This window comes from Giraffa tippelskirchi, chromosome 6, assembly GCF_054371585.1.
Source record: "Giraffa tippelskirchi isolate mGirTip1 chromosome 6, T2T-mGirTip1v1.2.pri, whole genome shotgun sequence".
Taxonomy (NCBI): domain Eukaryota; kingdom Metazoa; phylum Chordata; class Mammalia; order Artiodactyla; family Giraffidae; genus Giraffa; species Giraffa tippelskirchi.
The window spans coordinates 91,109,698-91,131,769 of NC_137280.1; the positions used below are offsets into that span (position 1 = coordinate 91,109,698).

The 22,072-nt window shown below is 52.2% G+C and overlaps 1 protein-coding gene and 1 non-coding gene across 2 annotated transcripts; one reads left to right on the forward strand and one right to left on the reverse strand.

Annotated features, from left to right (window-relative positions):
- Positions 1–2,136: 2,136 nt before the first annotated feature.
- On the reverse strand, positions 2,137–9,912 carry S1PR2 (sphingosine-1-phosphate receptor 2). Its single transcript, XM_081498191.1, has 2 exons — positions 9,792–9,912; positions 2,137–4,694 (listed from the first exon to the last, which is right to left on the reverse strand). The coding sequence occupies exon 2, from the start codon at positions 4,650–4,652 to the stop codon at positions 3,594–3,596; it is 1,059 nt and encodes a 352-aa protein (XP_081354317.1). The 5' UTR covers positions 4,653–4,694; positions 9,792–9,912; the 3' UTR covers positions 2,137–3,593.
- Positions 9,913–17,208: 7,296 nt separating this feature from the next.
- Positions 17,209–17,312, forward strand: LOC145511787 (U6 spliceosomal RNA). The gene has a single exon (XR_014058166.1). It is a non-coding gene; the product is annotated as a U6 spliceosomal RNA (small nuclear RNA).
- Positions 17,313–22,072: the final 4,760 nt, after the last annotated feature.

The following is a 22,072-nucleotide window of genomic DNA, read 5'->3' on the forward strand; positions in this document are numbered from 1 at the left end:
CCGACTCTGTGTGACCCCATAGATGGCAGCCCACCAGGCTCTCCCGTCCCTGGGATTCTCCAGGCAAGAACACTGGAGTGGGTTGCCATTTCCTTCTCCAATGCACGAAAGTGAAAAGTGAAAGTGAAGTCTCTCAGTCGTGTCCAACTCTTAGCGACCCCATGGACTGTAGCCTACCAGGCTCCTCTGTCCATGGAATTTTCCAGGCAAGAGTACTGGAGTGGGGTGCCATTGCCTTCTCCGGCCTTGTCCTTAGGAAAAGTGAAATATTTAGGTAGATGTATGTATGAATAGATAGATAGATAGACAGGAGCCTGGACTGAAGGTAAGTGATCCTTCTTAACCAGGATCAGTTTTCTCTGAAATTCTTGTATATGAGTGAGAAATCAGTTTCTCTTAGTTACTAATGGTTTTCCCTGGTGGCTGAGTGGCAAAGAATCCGCCTACCAATGCAGGAGATGTGGGTTCGATCCCTGGGCCGGGAAAATCCCCTGGAGAAGGAAATAGCAACCCACTCCAGTATCCTTGACTGGAAAATCCCATGGACAGAGAAGACTGGCAGGCTAACGTCCATGAGGTTGCAAAAGAGTGCAGCATGACCTAGCGACTGAGTAAGACCAATGTATATTACTCTGCCAGTTGATAAGCAGGTGAGGGACTAGATAGAGAAAGAAGGTGGTCAGAGCAGGCTTCTCTGAGGAGGTGGCATTTGAATGGAGGCTGGAAGGAGGAGGTGAAGGAAGCATGTGGGTATTTGGGGGAAATTTATTGACTCTGGCCTGGTCTGTGCCTCTTCCTCCTCCCAACCCCAACAATCTCCTCCCAACCTCCAAACAGAGGTTGTCTCTGAACTGCTGGAGGAAGGGGAATTCCGATGGGGGTGATGGGTGTGTGTGTGTGTGTGTGTGTGGGTGTCTGCGCACGGGTCTCTGTGTGTGTGCGTGTGTGTCTGTGCGCGGGTCTCAGTCTCTGGCCACCATCCACTCCACTCCTCTCTTCCACTGGCTGCCCTAGCTTTGTGTAGGTGTTGCTGGGCAGAGTTTCGGTTTGAGGGCCTGAGTTCCCCATCAAAGCTTCAGATCTATTTTCAAAGGAGCTGCTGGGCCCTGTGCCTGTGGACAAAGAAGGGAGTGTCATCCTGGAGCCCAGTTACGGAGCCACTTTTCAGCTGCATCCCAGCTGGACATCTCCTGGATCTGGGGGTGGGAGGGGACTGGTGGGGCCTGGCTGCCCACACTCACCACTCCTTCCATGGCAAAGAGGGGATTGAGGATCATTTCTCTGGCCCACTGGTGGAACTGGTAGGATCTGGAGTGAGCCTGCCTGAGTTCAAATCCAGACAGGAACATTTATGACTACTAAAAAAAAAGAAAAAATCCAGCCAGGCACTGTCCCAACCAGCTGTGTGACCCTAAGCTGCTCATTTAAATTCTCTGAATCCTCATCTCCATAAAAGGAGTTTATCAGTAACTCCTGCATCCTGCGGATTCTGTCTTCCAGCCTGGAAAGTGCTTGCTGGGGACTTCCCTGGTGGTCCAGTGGCTAAGACTCCGTGCTCCCAATGCAAGGGGCCCAGGGTTCTATCCCTGATCAGGGAACTAGATCCCACATGCTGCAACTAAGAGTTCACATGCTGCAACTAAAAATCTTGCATGCCACAACTAACATCCAGCATAGCCAAATAAATAATTAAGGGGGAAAAGAAGAAAGTGCATGATGAGGTTGGCCATTCACTTAGGGAACACTGGGCTTTAGAGGGGTATCTGAGTCTGTGTCTCCCAAGAACATCTCTCCAGCTCCCTGGGAGGAATGTGCACTTGGGATGAAGAACGGGGGCCCCCACCACCTGCCAGACTTTCTCTTTGGAAGGATGGCACAGAGGTCCTGGGACTAATTAATCACTGGGAGGGGCCAGACAACTGCCAGGGGACGGGGAGAACCTCAGCATTTACCCGGTTTTCTCAGAAGCCACTGAGATCCTGGCTCTGACAGGGCGAGGGGTGGGGGAACGAATGAACCAGAAGGCTGGAAAAGGATGAGCTGTCTGGATAGCAGCCACCCTCCCTACCCCCACCCACCCCCAGGGTGCTAATGGGGCAACCGCCGCCTTAAGCCTCAAAAGACAACCACCACCAGAAAGAGACACTGAACCGTTTATTGGCCTGGGCCTGAGTCTCAGGCAGAAGGGGCATCCGGGGAGCTGTGTAAGGGGAGATGAGCCCCCAACTGGCTCCTTGCCCCCCCAAAGATCCCCTCCCCCAGCCTTTGCAGTCACAAGAAATCACTTTCAGGTGTGAGGATTCCTTCCCCCCACCCCCAGGTGAGCTGCACCCCAGCTCTCCAGCTGGGAGATAAGCCAGCAACGACAAAGGGGTTGGTGCAGGGACCAGACCCCTCTTTGGCAGCTTCAATACAGACGAGAGGAGACAAAATAGCATGCATCCTGGGAGACATGGCGAGGGGAGGGGACCACAGATATTACATACACACAAACACACACATACACAGACACTGACAGACGCGCATAAATACATGTTTGTACCGCAATATCCCTTCCCTCCATCCACAGAATTTAGCAAAGTCCTTTTGGAGTGGGTTAAAAGAGGGCATCCCACCATTGTCCTTGGTAACCCCACCCCCTGTGCTCCACTTGATGTAGCTTGAAAGGACGCACAAGAGGGTCAAGGCTGCTCTGCCTTAGATTGGGTACCTTGGCTGGGTCTGGAAGTGAGTGGAGGTTGGGGGAGGGTGGTTATTTTATGGGGGGTTGGAGGTCTGGTGTCAACAGGTCCCCTGTAACTTTCTCCTATTCCACCCTGCCCCACTGGGAGAGCCCTCCTCAGGCCCCCAGACCAGTTTTCCCAGCCCTGGATGACTCCTCTGAGCCCCCAGTAGTGCAATGTGGCCAATGAGGTCTGAGAATGGGGGTTAGTCCCCCTCACCCCCACGTGGTTTCCTGGCATCTCACTTGTAGAATGAGAAGAAAAGAAAGGGAAGAAGTTGCCAGCGTGGCAGCTGGTGACATTTGGGGAAGCTGTGGAATTGAAGCCAGGAACTGTTAGCCCCAGGGCCGCCCAGAAAGGTCAGAGAGGAGGTCTCCAGCCCCTCGGGATGCAGTGGTTCCAGGGGAGTAGGCTCTGAGGTGGCCAGAAGGTGGCAAGGGGGGATGGTAAATTCAGAGAGGGGAGTCAGAAACAGGGCGGAGGGTCAGGTGCTGTGAAATGTTGACATCCTTCATATGGGGTTGGAACTGGCTCCTATGCTGTGTTCCACTCGAGCACCTGCCTGCTGTCACTCGGGCCCTTTCCAGGTTCCCCCACACCACCCCCGTCCTCGGTCCTCCTCACGATCCAGTTCCAAAGAGGTCACCATGCTGAGCCCCAGGACCCTGCTGCAACTGTGCCATCTGACTGGTCAAAGCCTCAGTCAACCGTCCCAAGCATGAAAAATCTTCAGCAGCACCCGGGTCTGTGGAACGGGGGCATCTTACTTGGCAACCCCTGCCCCCCTCGGCCCCATTTCTTTCCCGGGTCCCCGGAGCTTCTCCACGGAACTCTCTGCCACGGTGGCCTGGCTGTCAGCCCACTTGCCCCTCACACCATTGTGTTGCCCTCCAGAAATGTGGGTGACGTGGGCATGTGCATGCCCTTCTCCAGGGAACTGGAGCTGCGAAGGGGCAGGAGGTGGTGGCCCGGGGTTCCATCCCGCCGCCCTTGCACCCCTGCCGCCCGCCGCCAGAACTGCAGTGGCCGTAACACCTCCCGCCGCAGGTCCCGGCTGCGCCATGTGTAGATGACCGGGTTGAGCAATGAGTTGAGGGTGGCGAAGGCAAAAAAGTAGTGGGCCTGGTAGAGCATAGGGCAGGCCCGGACCGGACAGGCATAGTCCAAAAGGAGGATGCTAAAGGCGGGCAACCAGCAGAAGATAAAGACACCCAGCACGATGGTGACTGTCTTGAGCAGGGCGAGCGTCTGTGGGGCAGCCACATCGGCCTGGCTGGAGCGGACCACACAGTAGATGCGGATGTACAGAGCTACGATGGCCGACAGGATGACCGAGAAGATGGTCACCACGCAGAGCACGTAGGGCTTGGCGTAGAGCGGCAGAACAGTGGAGCAGGCCTCCAGGTAGCCCAGACAGTTCCAGCCGAGGATGGGCAGGCCGCCGAGGACCAGCGAGATGAGCCACGAGGCCGCGATGAGCAGCAGCATGCGGCAGCTCTTGTCGCTGCCGTAGAGCTTGACCTTGGCGATGGCCACGTGCCGCTCGATGGCGATGGCCAGGAGGCTGAAGACAGAGGCGGAGAGCGTGATGAAGGCAGAGCCCTCGCGGGCGAACCACTGCACAGGCGTCAGCCCCAGGGTGACCGAACCAGAGAGCAAGGTATTGGCTATGAAGGCCACGCCCGCCAGCAGATCTGATGCCGCTAGGTTGCCCAGGAACAGGTACATGGCCGAGTGGAACTTGCTGTTGCGGGCAACTGCGATGAGCACCAGCAGGTTCTCTACTACGATGGCACAACACAGGAGGATGATGAGGGCTGAGGCCACCTGACGGGAGGGTGTATCCTTCGTGTCGGGACTCTCCTTGGTGTAATTATAGTGTTCCCTGACCTTGCTGGAGCTTAGGTACTCTGAGTACACGCTGCCCATGGTGGGGCTCAGTAGCCAGCCGGGGCCATGGAGCTGTTGATGCTGCAGAGAGAAAACACACACAGACAGACAGGTCAGTGCTGTGTCTGCAGCCTGGGCTGACTCTGGACTGGGCTGTGGCTCACGTTCCAGCTCTGTCACATGAAGTCAGAATTATCATCATCTCTGCTTTACAAATGGGGGGCTTCCCAGGCGGCACTAGTGGTAAAGAATCCGCCTGACAATGCAGGAGAGGCAAGAGACGCATGTTCGATCCCTGGGTCGGGAAGATCCCTGGAGGAGGGCATAGCAACCCATTCCAGTATTCTTGTCTAGAGAATCCCATGGACAGAGGAGCCTGGCGGGCTTCAGTCCACAGCTTCACAAAGAGTCAGACACAACTGAGTGACTGAGCAAATGAGCACTGCTTTACAAATGGGAAACCCAGAGAGGTCAATTCACTTTCCCAAAGCCTCAAAACTAGTCAGTGGCAGAGCCTCAGAAACCCACTCCAAAGCATCTAAAACCTCTAAGCTACAGTGTCTTGCAAAGGAACAGAAGCTCCCCTAAAGGGCATAAGAGACGCGAAGTGGACTTCTAGAAGTCTTACCCACCCACCCAGAGAAGGAGTCTTAGCCAGAACCTGGAGGCTTGTCTCCTTTTTCAAATACACTGGAGCCTCGGGCCCCGTGCCGCCTGCCAGCCTGGGTCAGCGAGATGCTGGTTGCTGATAGCACCATCCCCTGCTCATTACCACCCACTGCTCTGGATTTCAGGCTGGGTCTAAGCCTAGAGGCCCTGGGTGTTCCCAAGATAAGGTTTTGGGGAGACACCAGGGCGGCCCCAAGGTTTGAGCATCACAGAGGTCGCGTCATCTTCAAGGACATAGACCTTGCAGGCAATCCAGGGTTCAGCCCCACTCCCACATCTGACATGGTGTGGGATGCTGGGCCAAGTCACTTGATGCTTGGTCTCTAGGTCTCAGTGGCCTCATCTGTGCAATGGGGAGAAGAAAGCCCATTTCAGAGGGGTAATGGGAAAATCCTGTTGAATGATACATGCAGCACATTTAGCACACAGCAGGCACACAATAAATGTTAGCTAATATTATTAGCTCCCCTCTTCCTGCCATACTATAGGGAGGCACTAGGTGCCTTCCTCCCAGTCTTTTGGGAGGGGATGTTGAGTGAGCCAGCTGGGCAAGAGTCCTCAACAGCCTGTTCTCATCAGCACCATCTAGCCCTGCCCTGGGACACAGGGTCTTAGCAGGGTGGGCAGGGCCCCGTGGCACCCCCCTCCCCAGCCAGGATGAAATCCAGATGTGAGGGCCTTGGAACACACAGGGTGGAATCCTTGCTCTCCAGTCACATCCGGTGTGGAGAAGGCTGGGAGGGGATGTTGGGATGGGGGAGCCACAGGAGACCCGTCTGGGAGGTCCTGGCTGGGAGGATGGGACAGCTGGGCCGAAGTCATGTGAGTGGTGAGGGGGCGTGCAGCCCCGCGGGGAAGAGGAGGGGATGGTATTCCCTTCCATGAAAGCCTGAGTCACCCCTCTCCCAAGGAAAACTGAGCCGTGGGGGGAGGGGGCGGGAAGGAGCGCGTAGGCAGAGAAGGTGAGAGGCCAATACCATGGCCTCCCCCCAGCTTGGGAATGGGGGCGGGACCGGGAGGTGGTCTCAGAGGAACTGGTGTAGGGTCTGCCTTTCAAGAGGGCCATAAGAGGGGCCAGGAGGAAGCTCCAGACCAGCAGTTAGTTAATGGAGGGGGGGCGCGGGAACAGCCCTCCCCAAGTCCCTGGAAACATGCCTTGCAAGGACCATGTGCATCCCAGGAGCACCGGTTCCAGAAAAGGCTGGTTAGGCCGGTTCTCAGTGAGCTTGGGAATGATGAGGGGCTTCCGGGGTCGCCCAGCCATCTCAGTCTCGGACACCCCTCGGAGGGGCGCCCTGGCCCCTGGCCTGATAGAGGCAGCTGCTCCCCCTGGGCAAAAGGACATCCGTCCTAGTTTGGGAACAGAGAAAGGCTTGTGCACATCCCCAGGGACTGTCGCTCCGCCCAGATCGCCACACAGAGGCCCCTTGTTCCCCTGCCGGACGGGGCCCAGGCGCCCCGATGCCCTCTGCCCATTGCAGCGAGCTTGGCCCAGGTCTTGGGCCTTACCAGACCGACCGTCGGGCCAGAAACAGCCCCGCGCTCTGATTGGCTCATTTTCAATCCCAGAGTATTGAGCAACTCAGGCCTATTGGCCTGAGCTTTGCATCCTCGACATTTGATTGGCCCAGTTGGGGGCGCTCTATGGCTTGCACTACTGAGCGGGCCTTTTCCAAGCGGTTGGAGCTCCTTTCTTTTCAAGGACATTGTTCAGACTGTGTGGATGTCCCCGGGGGAAAGTCTGAACCACAGCCTGACCGCTGGGTCACCCCGACCAGTCACCCTCGGGCTGCTCTGGCCTACTGGCCCCCTCCTGGGGGTCATAATTGAGAATCGAGGGCCCGTGGCAGGTCTGGGAAGCACCCTTGCTGGTGGGTTAGAAGCCCAGGATGTGCTCCCTGCATCGTCCCTCAAGCCCCTCTCCTGTCTGGCGGCCCAGAGAAAGATTTATGGCTGATTCCTAGAGAAATAAGAAGTGGTTTCAGTCCTCATGCCCCAGGGACTGACCAAAATGTCGTCTTCTTCCTTGGGAGACTACCCTCACTTAGAGCCTCAGAAAGAGGGGTGGTTAGTTAGAGAAGAGGAATGTCTCTTTCTTCTCCGCTAGGACGTTGCCTAAGGCAGGTTCACGATTCCCAGAAAGAGGAACCAGGGTCTGGAGGCTGGAGCTGGCACAGTCACCCTGAGGCAAATACAGGCCTGGCCTGCTTCCCCTCCCTGCATCAGGCTCCCAGGCGTGGCTAACTGCAGGGCCTGACTCCTCTTCACCTTCACCAAGGCAGTCACCTCCCAGGTGCTCAGTAAGAGGTCACTAGGCTCAGCACTGGCGAATGGCCAGGCCTGAAGCAAGAGGGACAAGCAATGGGGTTGGAGGGAAGGAAAGCGAGACACACCAAGACTGTTCAGGGGGAGATTAGGAGAGAGGAAGGCAGGAGGAAGTCTCAGTGGCTTCCAGGAGCCCCTCCCGCAAGTTCTATGGAGGCATGCCCAGCGGTTACTGTTCCTCTGGGCATTCACAGGTCCCTTGCCCCTTGCCCTAGGGTATCCCTCCGGGCTCAGTTTCCCTTTAGTTGCCCTCTACTTCCCAGGTGGCCCAGGTGGTAAAGAATCTGCCTGCATTTCAATCCCTGGGTCGGGAAGATCCCCTGGAGGGGGAAAAGGCAACCCACTCCAGTATTCTTGCCTAGGAAATCCCATGGACAGAGGAAATCCCTGGCGGGCTACAGTCCGTGGGGTCACAAAGAGTCAGACACGACTAAGCTCATTTGCATGCATGCATGCCCCCCTATACTGCCATTCTCCATGCAGCAGCCAGGGGGAGCTTTTAAATTTATAGCTTCAATATGTCACTCCTCACCTCCAAACTCTTCCGTGGTTCCCCAGCATCCAAAGTGGCCCCTGCCCACCTCCCCTCCTCCCACTCTCCTCCAGAGCCATTCCACTGAACCACACTGGCCTCTCACATTTCAGCCCCATGCCTACCTCAGAGCTTTTGCCTCTGCTGTTTCTTCACCTGGCATGGCCTTCCTATCTTTCAGGTTTCTGTTTAGTGGCCTCTAAACATTAGGCTATCCTAGCCATCTTCCCTAGGCCCTTTCTATCACAGCATCTTTTATTATAGTCACAGCACTTGCCAATTTCAGAAATTATCATTGTATTTCTTGTTTTTTGTCAGCTTCCATAGTTGAATGTGTGTCAGAGGCCAGCAACTAAATCCATCAGTCCCTGGAAGGATGCCTGGCATACTTAGAAAGCACTCAGAAAATGTGTGGGATGGATGGATGAATGGATAGATGGATGGATAGATGAATGAATGAACAAGTGAACGAGGACCCCTGAGGATGGAGGCTCCTAAACTCAGCCCAGGCTTAGACAACAGTAAAGGAGGCGGGAGACACCTCTAGTCCGCTGGCAGGCCACCCCCACCAGGCGAAGCCCAGCGTCTCCCTGGAGACACGGCACAACCCGCCCCCGCCCTCGGGCCGCAGACTCGGCCTCCTTATCTGGCGGTGGAATGCACGGTATCCACACTGGCTGCCTCTGGGGCCGCGCCTCCTTTCTTCCGCGACAGCCACACGCAGGGGAACCCCAGGTCTCCAAATGGGGGTGGGGGGCGCCTGTGCGTCCAGCCCGGGGCCTCGCCTCGATCTTCCCAGAGAACTGGGGAGAGGCGGAGAGAGGGTGCAGCGACAGCTGCACCGCGAGTGCCGCGCCCGTGTCGCGCCACGCGGGGCACCGTGGGCTCAGCGCGTGGCGCCTGGAGTGTCTGACTAGGGCAGAGTCTGGTGAGGGGATGGAAATCCCCGGTGAGTCAACTCGTGCCAGAAGGAGTGGGAGAGGTTCCCACGCTTGTCTGGGCCCAGAACCTCGCGGGGTCCCCGCCACGCGTGCCCGCGCCCGCGCCCCATCCCCAGGGCCCAGGGGAAAGAGGCGCCGAAGCCACGCAATCAGGTTCCCTTTCCTTCCAGAACAAAGCCACGACCCCACGGGGGGCGGGGCGGAGAACTGGAAGAGATGAACTACTCAGGGAAACTGAGGCAGAGGACCAGACGCGCAGGAGGTGGGCATCTGCCTCCTCGGGGGCCCCGCCCCTTGGCTTGGCTGTACCGCGGCGTGCAGCACCTTTCGCCCTCGTCCAGCCGGAGTCAGTAAAGAGGGGCGTCCTCCCCTCCCCCATACACAGTCCCCAAACCCCTGGATCGGGGGCACGCCATCCTGCCTCCTAGTCTCCGACCAAAAGCGCTTGGATTCCGCCTTCTCCTCCCGGCCAACTTCCTGCCACTGGAGAAGGCGGGGAACTCAGTCTGGGGGTTCGCGGCCAAGGCAATGGGGCCGCCTAGGGTCGTGGAGAGGGCGCACGATGACCACTCCCTGGGTGCAGCCGGAGGACCGGCAGTGCGTGCGCGCCCGGGGAGCCCCTGACCCCTGGCGGGCTTTCCTAGCTCGGATCCGAGACCTCCGGGGCCCGGGGCCCGCCCTTTCTGCCTCCCCCTCGCCACGCACGCTCACCTGGCTAGGCCGACCCGGCTCCTTCCCCGAGCCGGAGGGGCTTTGGCGCCTGCGTCCCCCGGGACGGCCGCGGCAGGGGCTGGGATTGCCCGCCGGGCTCCACTGCGTCCCGGGGCTGGGGACTGGGGACTCAGGGGCACGGAGGGAAGAGCCGCCTTGGCCCCCACTCGCCCCGCCCTGTCTCCGCCTCCTTTCCGGCCGGCGGCAGCAGCAATGAATTCCAGATGTGATCAGCTCAGCGGGGCGCGCGCGAGGGCGGGCGTGGGGGAGGCGTGCAGGGTCCCTTTGTCCGCACCCCCACGTCCAGCCCTGCCCCCTCCCAGCCCCCACCCGTGAGAACCGGCCAGCGCATGACGTCACGCAGCCCGGTGCTGTCCAGTCGCTCCTGCCCAGGTGGCCTCAACCTGGAATAACTGTCTTGGATTGCAGATATACTCTTGGCCCCTGCCTGGGATCCTGGAATTGCAGGAGGGCAAGGAATTGCCTTACTTATTCAGCAAGGAGCCACGAAGCACCTAAGGTCAACACAGCAAATAGGCATTAAGCGCCCACTATGTGTTCATCCAACAAATAAGCAGCTTCCTATTGTGTGCTAGGTGGTGGCGGTGGTTTAGTCGCTTAGTGGTGTCGGACTCTTGCAACCCCATGGATTATAGCCCCCTGGGTTCCTCCTTGGGATTTTGATTTCCCAAACAAGAATACTGGAGTGGGTAGCCATTTCCTTCTCCAGGGTATCTTCCAGACCCAGGACCCACTGGCGAGTGGATTGAGGCCCCAGAATCGAGGCCCTGGCCCCTCTGCCCAAGAAGACTGGGAGCACTTAGCAGTCTCCACTGCCTCTGTCCATGGAGTACCCTCCTTGTGGTCGACCAGCAGGCCCAAGCTAATTCTTGCTTTTCAAGTTGGATCTTAGTCTTATATCTAGGTTTTTGTTTGTTTGTTTTGAGGTTTGTTTTTTTTTTGGCTGAGCCATGAGGGATCTTAATTCCCCAAGCAGGGATCAAACCCCATGCCCCCTGCTGCGGAAGCACAGAGTTTTAACCACTGGACTGCCAGAGAAGTCCTAGCCAGTTCTTTAGTTTCCCATTTTTTTCCTCATTCAGCTTTTCCTGGGCATCTCTGTGTGCCTGGCTGCAGAGATGAAGCACACCTGCATTTACTGATGTGTGTGTGAAATCAGGGACTAGACAATATGTCCCTCACTCCTTCGGAAATGACAACCCATTCCCATATTCTTGCCTGGAAAAATTCCATGGACAAGGGAGCCTGGCAGGTTATAGTCCATGGGGTTGCAAAGAGTCAAACATGACTGAGTGACCAAGAGCCGACCCACAGGCATAGCAGTGAACAGAAAAGGGAAGAAAGTCCTTGCCTTCATGGAACTTATGTTCAGAAAGGCACTATTTGTGGAAATGAATACATCATCTGCTTATATGTTTACTTACCACATTACAGTAAGCACCTGCCATGTGCCAGACATCATTCTGAAAGGCTGGCAATTTATCAGGAAACAAGACAGATTAAACTCCCTGTCCCAAGTTGATGTTCTACTGTACTTGCTCAGGACTTCCCCCCTGGCTCAGTGGTAAAGAATTTTCGTACAACGCAGCAGCTGCAGGAGACTTGGGTTCAATCCCTGGGTCAGGAAGTTTCTTCTGGAGGAGGAAATGGCAACCCACTCTGGTATTCTTGCCTGGAGAATCCCATGGACAGAGGATCCTGGCGGGCTACAGTCCATAGGGTCACAAAGAGTTGAACATGACTGAAGTGACTTAGCATGCACATATACTTGCTCAGAATATCTAAAGTATTACAGAAAGAAGAAACTGATAAATTTCCTGGGAGAGGAACTGAAAGATAGGGGACAGGGCATGGGAGGGACATAACTTTCACTCTGTGAGTGCTTTTGTATCTTTTGACTTTTGTAACATGTACATACTTGCCCTATTCCAACAATAAGTTACCTTGAGGGAATTCACAGGTGGTCCAGTGGTTAGGACTTGGGGCTTTCGCTGCCATGGCCCAGGTTTAGTCTCTGGTCAGGGAACTAAGATTCCCACAAGCCATGTGGCCAAAAAAATTAATTGATCAATTAAACTGAAAGTTAGAATGCTTGTACCCAGACTTGTGCTTAGTCACTTAGTATTGTCCGACTCTTTGTGGATTACTGAATACTGGAGTGGGTTGCCATACCCTCCTCCAGGGGATCTTCCCAACCCAGGGATGAAACCAGGTCTCCCACATTGAGGGTGGATTCTTTACTGTCTGAACCACCAGGGAAGCCCTGATACCCAGACAGTGTAAGAAAGAAGAGGGAGAAGGTAGGTACACTCTTCTGTGTGTATTTGGTTGCGTGGTAGAGCATGTGGGATCTTCGTTCCCCAACCAGGGATAGAGCCCAGGCTCTTGGTAGTGAAAGTGAGGAGTCTTAACCACTGGACCACCAGGGAACTCCTCGTATGTCTAATATACTTCAGTAAAGAGTGTTATAAAGCAAAATGACAAAAAAGGGTATCTGCACTCCCATGTCTGTTGCAGTATTATTCACAGTAGCCAAGGTATGGAAACAACTTAAGTGTCTGTCAACAGATGAATGGATAAAGATGTAAGATTCACTTATACATGTGGTTTCCCCCAGGGTAAAGAATCCACCTGCCAGTGCAGGAAGTGAGGGTTCAATTCCTGGGTTGGGAAGATTCCCTGGAGTAGAAAATGGTAACCCACTCCAGTATTCTTGCCTGGAGAATCCCCATGGACAGAGGAGCCTGGCAGGCTACAGTCCAAGGGGTCACAAATAGTCAAACATGACTGAGTGACTGAGCATGCATACACATATACATAATGAAATATTGTTCACCAATGAGAAAAGAAATTCTGTCATTTTCAACAACATGGATGAAATTTGAGGGCTTTATGCTAAGTGAAATGAGCCAGACAAAAACAAATACCACATGCGTGCTAAGACACTTTAGTTGTGTTCAACTCTTTGCAACTCCATGGAGAGTAGCCTGCCAGGCTCCTCTGTCCATGGGGATTCTCCAGGCAAGGATACTGGAGTGGGTTGCCATGCCCTCCTCTAAGAGATCTTCCCAACCTAGGGTCTCCTGCAGCTGCTGTATTGCACTCGAATTCTTTACCACTGAGACACAGGGGAAGCCCCTAAATACCACATGCTATCACTTATATGTGGAATCTTTAAGAAAAAAACAAAAACTTATAGAAACAGAGAGTAGGAAAGGTGATTGCCAGATGCTGGGAGGTGGGGGAAATGGGGAGAGATTAGCAAAAGGGTGCAAACTTTCAGTTATAAGATAAATAAGGTCTGAGAATCTAATATACAGCACAGTGACTACAGTTGATAATACTGTATCAAAGAATAGAAATTTGCTGAGAGCAGAACTGAACTGCTGTTACATCCCCCCTCACACACAAAAGATAAAAACGTGAGGTGAAGGATATGTTCATTAACTGCATGAGGGGGAATCCTTTCACAATATATACATATGTCAAATCACCCGGATGTACACTTTAACTTACCATTTTACGCATCAATCATGCCTCATAAAAGATGAAATTAAAAAAAAAATTATGGATGCTTGAATCCCACATAATGCAACTAATTAAAAAGAGAGAAAGAGAAGTTTAGTACTCCATAAATACTCCATAAATCATGTTGAAAAGCGAAACTTTGAAAAAGGAAATTAAAGTTGATCCATTTGTGCCTATTAAAAAGGAAAATCGGAGTCATCTTGATATGAAACCGTTTTCAACGTAAGATGAAAAAAAGCACAATGTAGATGAGTTTGCATTGCTCGCTTGCCTGCGTTTCTGGATATATTTATTTATAAGGACTGTATAAATACACACATATTTGCCTGTGGACAACCAGGCCATCTCAGGGGGGTGGGGGGGGAGGCACAAGACACCGTCACAGTGGTTAGCCTCAGGGAGGGACACAGAGGGGGCAGGGGGACAGGTGAGAGGGGACCAGACTTTTCATGGGGTACCCTGGGGGGGAGGGAATGTTTGAAATTTTTAGCTCATATTACAAATTCAAAACATTTACAAAGACATGAAAAATCACATTGAAATAACAAATCACCAGGCTTTTTAGCTGTAAAATTGTTTCTATAATAATAATAATAATAACAAATAGTATCAATAACATAAATCAACAATAACATCATCAATAAACATACCCGTGCTATTTATTCAACATGTCACTGTGAAATGAATTTATATTAAGAATACACATATTTAAGTTATCAATAAGGAAATAAATATTAAGAGTCAATATATTAGTGTTACATGTCTGTGGCATATATATTCATATAATGCAACAGAGAATGCTCTGAGCTCGCTATAGTGATACCTTGTTGGTTTCTGCTGTAAAACTGAAAGTCCAATGGAAGAGACAGAAGGAACCAAACAGTTCTAACACACGAGGTAGCAGGGCTTTGATGAGAGGATTAAAAAAAGCCGGAGAGTGACTTTGCTCCTTTGCCTGACTCAGATTTCAGTGTCCACTCAGCTTCAGGGCTAGATGGTGGGGTCCACTCGGAACCTCAGCAAAACCTCGCGAATCCTCTGCCCAGATGAAGTGCAGCCATGCAAAGTCTAGAAACCAGGTGTTCAACCCACAGAAGACAAAGCACACACACATAAAAAAAAACGCAAAGAAAAACCAGGTCCTCTCCTCGCCAGGGAGCTATCAGAGCGGAAATCTTAGCCCTCTGTGAGGACCTGAGACTGGGGAGGAAGTGCCCCCCTCCCCAGCTCGCCTCAGCTGGCTCAGCAGTTTGCCGTCCTCTCAAGGGACCTGCGGGTGCGGGTGTGTGTGTGTGGGGGGGGTAATATCAAGGCTGCAGATACATCCGGCTGTCTGTTAGGGGTACCGTGGCGCCTAGACAAAGGTGATGTCCCCAGGGACACACAGATACACCCGCAAGCAACTTCCGCTTCCCCCTCCACCTCCCATTACTGGGGCCATATGAGAGCTACACCGGGTCAGCTGAGGGGACAGGCTAGAGAACTGGGAACCACTTGCGCAGACACCCTGATGGTCTGGGCGGCAGGGGAGGTTGTCAAGAGGAAAGCTGGAACCTCCCTGTGGCGGGGACTCGGGGAGGGGGGAATCTCTGAGTGAGAGAACCGTGGAAGAGGAAGGAAATGGGGCCCTTTTCTTGCCGAGCTCCCAAGCAAGGGAAAAAGAAGAAAAGGAAGAGGCTTGGAGCAGCCTTCACTAATTACAGGGCCATCGACACTAATGGCTAACGCTCACAGACACAGACAGACTGTGCTGGGTGCGGCTGCAGGAGTCCTCCACGCCTAGGAGGTGGGTGTTTTTGTTTTCATCATAATTCCATTTTTTATATGGACTTTCTTTTTCTTTCATTTTTTGGCTGCAGCAAGTGGCATATGGGATCTTAGTTCCCAGACCAGGGTTCCAACTTGCACCCCTTGCATTGGAAGCACTTAACCATTGGACCACCAGGGAAGTCCTTAGACTTTAGTTTTTTAGAACAGTCTTAGGTTCACAGGAAAATTGAGCAGAAAGTACAGAGAATGGCCCATCTACCCTCTCTCACATGCATAGCTTCCCCCACTGTCAACAGCTCCCCCACCAAGAGTAGTACGTTTGTTACTACTGGTGAACCTACAGAGACACATCGTTATCACCCCCCAAGTCCATGGTGTACATGAGGGTTCACTCTTAGCTTTGTACATTCTATGGGTTTGGTCAAATGTATAATGATACATGGGCTTCCCTGGTGGCTCAGTGGTCAAGAATCCACCTGCCAATGCAGGAGATGCAGGTTCGATCTCTGGGCTGGAAAGATGCCCTGGAGAAGGAAATAGCAACTCACTCCAGTATTCTTGCCTGGAAAATTCCACCAACAGAGGAGCCTGGTGGGCTACAGTTCATGGAGTTGCAAAAGAGTCAGATACAACTTAGTGACTAAACAAAATGGGAAAAAAATGGAAGAAAAAATAAGGGCTCCTATCCACCCTTATAGTATCATACAGAATAGTTTCACTGCCCTAAAAATCCTCCGTGCTCTAGCCATTCATTCCCCTCTCCTCATCCTTAATCACTGACAACCACTGGTTTTTTTCACTGTCCCCATAGTTTTGCATTTTCCACATCACCCCATTTTAAAGATGAGGAAATTGAGGCACACAGTTGTGGTGGATTAGAACCAGAGCCCTCTCTGCTCTTCTTTTTATCCCAAGTCCCTGTCCCACTCCTGATGCAGTGATCGCGCCCTCACCCCCACCCCCACCCCGCCCCATCCCTGCCCTGGTTCTTTGGAATAGAAGGGCTGTGGTTATCGCTCAGGACCACATCAGTCACTGGTGAGGTGTAGAATGTTCTTCTCCACAGTTCAGAGGTGAGGGAATCCCTCTGACCTCTGATCCCACCCTACCCCAATTTTTAAAAAAAGATTTATCTATTTATTTGGGCTGTACCAGGTCTTAGTTGCAGCACATGGAGTCTTTAGTAATTACCTGCAGGATTTTTTAGTGGCAGCATGTGGGGGTCTAGTTCCCTCAACAGGGATGGAACCCAGGTCCTCTGCATCGGGAGCCTGGAGTCCTAGCCATTGGACCATCAGGGAAGTCTCCACCCCTGATTTTGTGAACTCCCCTATGTGGATGAGCCCTAGCATGTCCCTTGATCCACCCTGGGCCTCCGCTGTCCCCCCCCCCCCAGCTCTCAGGTTTTGGCAGGAGGAGAAGTGTCTGAGACAGGTCCCAACTTTCTCATCATCACCCCAGCACGGGGGGGCGGGGGGGGCGGGGGCGGGGGGGGAGGGGCCCAGCTGCAGAGAGGCTTTCCAGATGCTGATCTTGGCAGGCAGTGGAGCTGCAGTGGCCTCGTTTCATCCACCCATGGGCTTGAGGCCCACTTTCAGCTTCAGGGACGGGGTAGGGAGGCCGCTGGGGGAGGCCACCCCTGCCACGTCGGCACCAGATGGAACTGCAGCCCATTGAGCCTGGGAAGTGTCAGCTCTCTCTTCCAGATGATGGAGACGTGCAGTGAGGGGAGAAGGGAACCCCCATGGCCCACTTCAGCCCCGCTCCAGCATAGTAATAACAGCTAACACATACATCATGTGCCAGCTTACTGTCCTAAGTCTTGTGTAAATATCAACCCATCAGAAGCTCACAGCAGCCCCTTTATGGAATGAATAGACATGCTGCAGTTTATCTTCACATGGAAGACCACTCGGGAATATAATATTTGAAGCTTCAAGTTCTCAAAGGAACTAATGGTGGGACTTCCCTGGAGGTCTGGTGGCTAAGACTCCAGGCTTCCAATGTGGGAGATCTGGATTCGATCCCTGATCAGGGAACTAGATCCCACGTGCTGCAACTAACAGTTTGCCTGCTGCAACTAAAGACCTCGCATGTGGTGTTCACTTTGGCAGCACATATACTAAAATTGGAACGATACCGAGATTAGCATGGCCCTTGCGCAGGGATAACAGGCAAATTCATGAAGCGTTCCATAAAAACAAAAACAAAACTCAAATCTCGCAGCTAAGACCTGGTGCAGCCAAGTAATTAAAAGAAAGCAGTGGTATAGAACAACATGGATGAATCTCAAATGCATTGTGGTGAGAGAAAGAAGGCAGACACAAAAAGCTGCATACTGTATGATTCCATTTCTATGTTATTTCAGAAAAGGCCAAGCTATACGGACAATGAACAACCAGGGATATATAGGGGCTGAGGGTGGAGGGAGGGGTTGACAACAAAAAAGCATGGGGGATTTTTTGGTGATGGAACCTTTCTATAGTTTGATTGTGGTGGTGGTACTATGACTACATATGTTTGTGGAAACTTGCAGAAATATGCACTATAAAAAAAGAATTTCTTTTTTTTTTTAAATGCAGGTCACATTTTAATGTACTTAAAAAAAAACCCTTCCAAATATAACTATAAATGTAACCAGGAAAAATACCTGAGATATGAATCTTAATTAACCATTAGTACATTACTTAAAAGAATTTTTTGAATCCTTGGCTTACTGCACTGGATTTATAAAGATATAAACCTACTGATTTTTCCATTTGAGTATTTTGTACTAAATGTAGTTTGTTTAGTCACTAAGTTGTGTCCAACTCTCTTAACCCCATGGACTATAGCCTGACAGGTTATCCGTCCATGGGATTTCCCAGGCAAGAATACTGGACTGGGTTGCCATTTCCTTTTCCATCTTTTTTCTTTTTTAATTGTATCTTAAATAAAAATCCTTCACAACTGCCTTGCATTAATTCAGTTCAGTCGCTCAATTGTGTCCAACTCTTTGTGACTCCATGAACTGCGGCACGCCGGGCCTCCCTGTCCATCACCAACTCCCAGAGCCTACCCAAACTCATGTCCATTGAGTCGGTGATGCCATCCAACCATCTCATCCTCTGTCGTCCCCTTCTCCTCCTACCCTCAATCTTTCCCAGCATCAGGGTCTTTTCAAATGAGTCAGTCAATTTAGGAAAATAGAAGTATCTCAAACAGATGGGATTTAATAACAGGATTGGTTACGTTGATGAGAAATTGACAAAGAGGGAGGCCATGTCCAGTGAGAGATGATGTGGGAAGCAAATGGGGAGAACGACTCTGGCTTGTCCCATCCTCCCACCCTCCAATCTACCCTTAGGGCCTGCCATTGACTAAATCTGGGCACAAAGCAGTGGGCAAAAGGGGGGCTATCCTATGCAGGGGTCAGACCTTAACCATGGGGCAGGGACAGAACAGGGAGCGGGTGATCTGAGGGTACACAGGCTGAAGGCTGACACAAACCAAATGAGGAAAGGGCAAGCATACCCCCATTCTACAGAAGGGAAAACTGAGGCTGAGAGAGCCCATGTGCCCTGCGGGGGCCTGACTCTCTGCCAAAACTTGGAAGGCTGGTTTTGAGCCTTTTTTTCTGCCCCAAACACCCACTTGAACTGAAGAGAATGGAAACATCTATGCAAATCATGCCCATCCCTAGGGGTTGAGGGGAGTGGAGAAAGCCTCCATGGGGACTCCTCCTCCTCACCTGCTTGGCCGTTACCCACAAACTGAGCTGCAAAACAGCAGCTGTGTTGGCAGCTGATGGGGGTATACTTTAAACAGCTCCCGCCAAGAGGTCAGAGCCCCCAGATCAGCCTGAACCCATGGTCTGCATCTTGTATCTGAAGGCTGCCCCTCAATATCCCAGCCTTGACCTCTTCCCTTTGTGAAAACCCTGGCACAATGATGGGAGGCTAGAAATGACCAGACCTTGGGGGACCTTCCAGTTTCCAATATGTGCTCCCTAAATTGCCCTGATGCTGGGAAAGATTGAAGGCAAATGGAGAAGAGGGCGGCAGAGGATGAGATGGTGCGATGGCATCACTGACTCAATGGATATGAATTTGAGCAGACTCTGGGAGATAGTGGAGGACAGAGGAGACTGGTATGCTGAAGTCCATGAGGTGGCAAGGAGTTGGACAAAACTTAGTGATTGAACAACAACAACAAAATTGCTATCATGCCTGGTGCCAGCAGAGACCCTCTCTGGTCTTCAAGTATTGATACTGGCCCACTGGGGACAGAGGTCACCTACCATTGAGCCTTTGAGCCACAGGGGAGGGCTGGACACCTCAACCTTCAACCTCTACTCAGGCTTGGACCAAAATGGTCAAACTTTGAGCCTCTCAGTGTGCAGATCTGAAGGTCATTACCCCCCTTTCATTAAGGCTTGCAATCAATATGCCAGTGGAGGAGCCATGTGCAAACTGCTTCGTCTACATTCTATTTGTTCAATTACTATGTATTGAAACCTTCTGGGTGCCTGGCACCCTTCTCCTTCTTAGCAAAGGGACCCAACAGTGAAAGAAACAAAGATCACTGTTGTCTAGGAGTTGATGTTCTCAATGAGGAGACAGACAAGAGGCAGGACAAATAAGAACATGATGTCATCTGTTAGGATGTAGTGAAAGTTCAGGAAACAACGACATTGGGAAGGTAGATTAGATATGTGGGGTAGGAACAGATCTGTGATTTTTAGACCTAGCATCACCTGAGAAGGTGACATTTGTGTAAAGACCCAAAGGAGGTGAGGGCTTCCCCAGTGGCGCAGTGGGTAGAGAATCAGCCTGCAAGGCAGGAGACGCAGGTTTGAGTCCTGGAGAGGGAAGATCCCCTGGAGAAGGAAATGACAACCCACTCTAGTATTCTTGCCTGGAAAATTCCATGGACAGAGGAGCCTGGCAGGGTACAGTCCATGGAGTCGAAAAGAGTCAGACACAACTGAGTGACTAAACACACACAAGGAGGTGAGGGAGTGAACTGTGCAGATATTTTGTGGAGAGTGGTCCACGTAGAAGGTACAACCAGTGCAAAAGCCCTGGGGCTGGTGTGAGATTGACAGGTTCTGGTGAGAAAACCAGTGCATGCAGGGGCTGCTGCTAATTGGTCAAGCATTACCTGGGCACATGGTTAGCACTTTCAGAGTTGAGTTTCCTGATCAGTAGGTGGGACACAGACAAACACTCCCCTGATAAGCTGTATGGTTGATGAGTTCTCTTTCTTTCCATCCTCAGCCCCCACAATGTTCCCCCTGCCCCCCACCACAGAGGGAACCTAGAACAACCAGTGCACTGGAAACCACAGAGGGATAGAGGAGGACAGTGGGAGGAAGTGGGGACAGGTCTCGCAGGGCCTTGTGGGCTCCAGTGGGGACTTTGGCTTTTGCCCTAAGTGAAAAGGAGGCATAGAGGGTTCTGAACAGAGGAGGGACGTGATCTGAGTCAGGTATTTACAGGCTCTCTCCATGGTGCGGAGCGGGGAGACACTGTGGGGGCTGAGGATGGAAAGAAAGAGAACTCATCAACTACACAACTAGTCAGGGGAGAGGTTGTGGGTGTCCCACCTACCAGTAAGGAGACTGAACTCTGAAAGTGCTAACCACATGCCCAGGGACACCCAACCAGTTAGCAGCAGCCCCTGGATTCGAACCTGTGTCTATATGATTCCAGGATCATTGGGTAAATAATTCATTGGGTACCTTATTTGCCCATGACTTCAGGGGGGATACAGATCCTGAGACCCAAGAGACAGAGAGGATTGTTTTTGGTAATATACTTGCATCAGGGCTTCCCTGGTGACTCAGACAGTAAAGATTCTGCCTGCAATGTGGGAGACCTGGGTTTGATCCCTGGGTTGGGAAGATCCCCTGGAGGAGGGCACAGCAAGCCACTCCAGTATTCTTGCCTGGAGAATCCCATGGACAGAGGAGCCTGGTGGGCTACAGTCCACAGGGTCACAAAGAGTCCGACATCACTGAGCAACTAATAAAAAACAAAAAATAAAACCTGCTATTGTTCACAGTTGCTAATTCGTGTCTGACTGTGACCCCATGGACTGTAGCAGGCCAGGCTCCCCTGCCCTTGACGATCTGCTGGAGTTTGCTCAAATTCATAACCATTGAGTCGGTCCACGTCAAAAAAAAAAGCCTTTAAAAAGAAAGAAAAGTATGATCTAGGCTGAAGGAACAACAATGCAAAGGCCCTGAGGTGGGGTCAACAGAAATGAATGAGTCAATAAACAAAGCCTGTGGCCATTAGGAAGGTCCAGCCACCCCACCTCCCACCCCTCAACCCCTCCTCCACCCCCACCCCACCCCACCCCCACCCCCACCCCCACCCCCACCCCCACCCCCACCCCCACCCCCACCCCCACCCCCACTTCTGCCCTTTGCAACTGCTATTTCCTCAGCCTGGATCACATTTTCTCCTTTGGACAAACTCTTGATGGACCTTTAAGCCTTAGCTCTCAGGTTACAGCTTCAGAGAAGTCTCCTGTGAGACTCCTGCCCCCACGGGCTAGGTGTTCTTCCCCTGGGCTCTCAGAGACTCTATAGACCTCCCTCCCCCATTCCGATCTCTCAGCCTTCTGCATTGAGCTGTGAGTATTTCAAGGGTGTCTGTTGGAGCCACCCCAGCGGTACACAGTAGGTGCCCACTAAATCATTAAGCAACTAAGTGCCGTTCCATCCTTAACCACATAAAATCTAAATTCTCTTGCCCGGGACAGACTTGGAAAAGCTGCCTATAAAATAATAAACTGATTCTCGGAGAAGAGACACAGCTGGTTGTGGCGATGGATTCTGGGAAGGGAAAGGAGTGTGGGGCGGGGCCCGGCAGGGAACAGAGGTTGGAGGAGACCGATTTTTCATTCACTCTAGTTTTCTTTTTGCAGTTTTTGAAATTTTCTTTACTAGGTGTGTAAATTATGCAAACACATAG